We start from the raw sequence: 3,849 nt of genomic DNA, 5'->3' as shown, positions 1-3,849 counted from the left end.
CCATACACAAAATAAATTCAAAATGGATTAAAGATCTAAACATAAGACCAGAAACTATAAAACTCCTAGAGGAGAACATAGGCAAAACACTCTCCGACATACATCACAGCAGGATCCTCTCTGACCCACCTCCCGGAATATTGGAAATAAAAGCAAAAATAAACAAATGGGACCTAATTAAACTTAAAAGCTTCTGCACAACAAAGGAAACTATAAGCAAGGTGAAAAGACAGCCTTCAGAATGGGAGAAAATAATAGCAAATGAAGCAACTAACAAAGAATTAATCTCAAAAATATAGAAGCAACTCCTGCAGCTCAATTCCAGAAAAATAAATGACCCAATCAAAAATGGGCCAAAGATCTAAACAGACATTTCTCCAAAGAAGACATGCAGATGGCTAACAAACACATGAAAAGATGCTAAACATCACTCATTCTCAGAGAAATGCAAATCAAAACCACAATGAAATATCATTCCATGCCAGTCAGAATGGCTGCTATACAAAAGTCTACAAGCAATAAATGCTGGAGAGGGTGTGGAGAAAAGGAAACCCTCTTACACTGTTGGTGGAAATGCAAACTAGTTCAGCCACTATGGAGAACAGTATGGAGATTCCTTAAAAAACTGGAAATAGAACTGCCATATGACCCAGCAATCCCACTGCTGGGCATACACACCGAGGAAACCAGAATTGAAAGAGACACATGGGCAGATTCTCTTACATCGACCGCCTAAGAGTCGCGCTGTAAGAAGTAACAACCTCTTCTCCTCCTCTCCGCCATCTGCTCGGCAGCCGCAAAACAGCAACTATACATGAGTGCATCTCCATCCACGTTGGCCAGGCTGGTGTCCAGATCGGCAATGCCTGCTGGGAGCTCTACTGCCTGGAACATGGCATTCAGCCCAATGGCCAGATGCCAAGTGACAAGACTATTGGGGGAGGAGACGACTCCTTCAACACCTTCTTCAGTGAGACAGGGGCTGGCAAGCATGTGCCCAGGGCAGTGTTTGTAGACCTGGAATCCACAGTCATTGATGAGGTTCGCACTGGCACCTACAGCCAGCTCTTCCACCCTGAGCAGCTCATCACAGGCAAAGAAGATGCCGCCAATAACTATGCCCGAGGTCACTACATCATTGGCAAGGAGATCATTGGCCTCGTCTTGGACCGAATTTGGAAACTGGCTGACCAGTGCACAGGTCTTCAGGGCTTCTTGGTTTTCCACAGCTTTGGTGGAGGAACTGGTTCTGGGTTCACCTCCCTGCTGATGGAACGTCTCTCAGTCGATTATGCCAAGAAGTCCAAGCTGGAGTTCTCCATTTACCCAGCCCCCCAGGTTTCCACAGCTGTCGTTGAGCCCTACAACTCCATCCTCACCACCCACACCACCCTGGAGCACTCTGATTGTGCCTTCATGGTAGACAATGAGGCCATCTATGACATCTGTCATAGAAACCTCGACATTGAGCGCCCGACATATACTAACCTGAATAGGTTGATAGGTCAAATTGTGTCCTCCATCACTGCTTCCCTGAGGTTTGATGGCGCCCTGAATGTGAATCTGACAGAGTTCCAGACCAACCTGGTGCCCTATCCCCGCATCCACTTCCCTCTGGCCACATACGCCCCTGTCATCTCTGCTGAGAAAGCCTACCATGAACAGCTTTCTGTAGCAGAGATCACCAATGCTTGCTTTGAGCCAGCCAACCAGATGGTGAAATGTGACCCTCGCCATGGGAAATACATGGCCTGCTGCCTGTTGTACCGTGGTGACATGGTTCCCAAAGATGTCAATGCTGCCATTGCCACCATCAAGACCAAGCGTACCATCCAGTTTGTAGACTGGTGCCCCACTGGCTTCAAGGTTGGCATTAACTACCAGCCTCCCACTGTGGTACCTGGCGGAGACCTGGCCAAAGTACAGCGAGCTGTGTGCATGCTAAGCAACACCACAGCCATCGCTGAGGCCTGGGCTCTCCTGGACCACAAGTTTGACCTGATGTATGCCAAGCGTGCCTTTGTTCACTGGTATGTGGGTGAGGGCATGGAGGAAGGAGAGTTTTCTGAGGCCCGTGAGGACATCGCTGCCCTTGAGAAGGATTATGAGGAGGTTGCTGTGGATTCTGTGGAAGGAGAAGGAGAGGAAGTAGGAGAGGAATACTAAAGTTAAAATGCCACAAAGGTGCTGCTTTTACAGGGAAGCTTGTTCTGTTTCAAACATTGAAAAGTTGTGGTCTGATCAGTTAATTTGTATGTTGCAGTGTATACACTCATATACAATTACTGACCTACGCTTTAAAACATGATGCTTTGTTACAGACCCAAGCTATCCATTTCTCTGATGGGTTTGAATAAAGTATTCCCTGTCTTAAATGAAAAAAAAAGAAAGAGACACATGTACCCCAATGTTCATCGCAGCACTGTTTATAATAGCCAGGACATGGAAGCAATCTAGATGTCCATCAGCAGATGAATGGAAAAGAAAGCTGTGGTACATATACACAATGGAGTATTACTCAGCCATTAAAAAGAATACATTTGAATCAGTTCTAATGAGGTGGATGAAACTGGAGCCTATTATACAGAGTGAAGTAAGCCAGAAAGAAAAACACCAATAGAGTATACTAACACATATATATGGAATTTAGAAAGATGGTAATGATAACCCTGTTTGCAAGACAGCAAAAGAGACACAGATGTGTAAAACAGTCTTCTGGACTCTGTGGGAGAGGGCGAGGGTGGGATGATTTGGAAGAATGGCATTGAAACATGTATAATATCATATGTGAAATGCATCGCCAATCCAGGTTCGATGCAGGATACAGGATGCTTGGGGCTGGTGGACGGGGATGACCCAGAGGGATGGTATGGGGAGGGAGGTGGGAGGGGGGTTCAGGATGGGGAACACGTGTACACATGTGGTGGATTCATGTTGATGTATGGCAAAACCAATACAATATTGTAAAGTAATTAGCTTCCAATTAAAATAAATAAATTTATATTAAAAATTAAAAAAAAAAACCTAAGATCTTAGGGGGAAAAAGTAATGTATGTTTCATAACATACATATATGTATGTATGTTTCATAACATACCTGTATGTGTGTGTTTCATAACATACATGTATGTGTGTATGTTTCATAACATACATATATGTATGTATGTTATGTTTAATAATGTATTGTCATAATCATTATATTACTTTATGTTTTCAGATAAACCAAGGGAAGATAGGAGGATAAATATATATTTATAGTGTTTACCAATTTAATCTTCTCACTTATTTTTAGACCTCTTCATTTGTTCCTGTGGGTTCAAATTAAAATCTGGTATCATCTTCTTACTCTAATACAGCTTTGCCTGCCTCCTTTTCTCCTATTATTGTTGAATTTACTACATTTCTATGTGTTACAGGTTCAATTATATATTTTAGATAATTGCTAATTGTATTAATATTTTATTTTCTACTTATTTAATTACTTTTCAAGGTACTTCATGTGTGTGTGTGTGTGTGTGTATGAATTCAAATTATGTCTGATGTCCCTATCTTTCAGACTAAAAAATTTCCTTCAGAATTTCTTGTAAGAAGGTTTGCCAGTAAAGAATAGCTCAAATTTTTATAGGGCTATTCTAACAAACCCAAAGTAAAAATCTGACCTTCTAAACTTCTACTTAGGATTTTTCAAGCTCTGTCTACAATAATTAGGCTTATTAACATGAATTTTTCTATATGTAAAGTTAATCTTATTTATATCCAATATTTGAGCAATCAGGAACAAGAATAAAAGGACTATACTAGTTTGTTGGAGAAGACTCTTGAGAGTCCCTTGGACTGCAAGAAGATCCAA

General features: G+C 41.9%; 1 protein-coding gene across 1 annotated transcript; it reads left to right on the top strand.

The window, feature by feature from the left end:
* Positions 1 to 706: 706 nt before the first annotated feature.
* Positions 707 to 2,390, top strand: LOC147380158 (tubulin alpha-1A chain-like). Its single transcript, XM_086321194.1, has one exon. It carries the CDS (start codon positions 916 to 918, stop codon positions 2,164 to 2,166), a length of 1,251 nt encoding a protein of 416 aa, XP_086177320.1. The 5' UTR covers positions 707 to 915; the 3' UTR covers positions 2,167 to 2,390.
* Positions 2,391 to 3,849: the final 1,459 nt, after the last annotated feature.

This window comes from Bos grunniens, chromosome 1, assembly GCF_055505025.1.
Source record: "Bos grunniens cultivar Pamir isolate PY7600 chromosome 1, Bosgru_T2T1.0, whole genome shotgun sequence".
In the NCBI taxonomy this organism is placed as follows: domain Eukaryota; kingdom Metazoa; phylum Chordata; class Mammalia; order Artiodactyla; family Bovidae; genus Bos; species Bos grunniens.
Note: the sequence above shows the minus strand (reverse complement) of the source record. Positions and strands in the feature narration are given on the sequence as shown.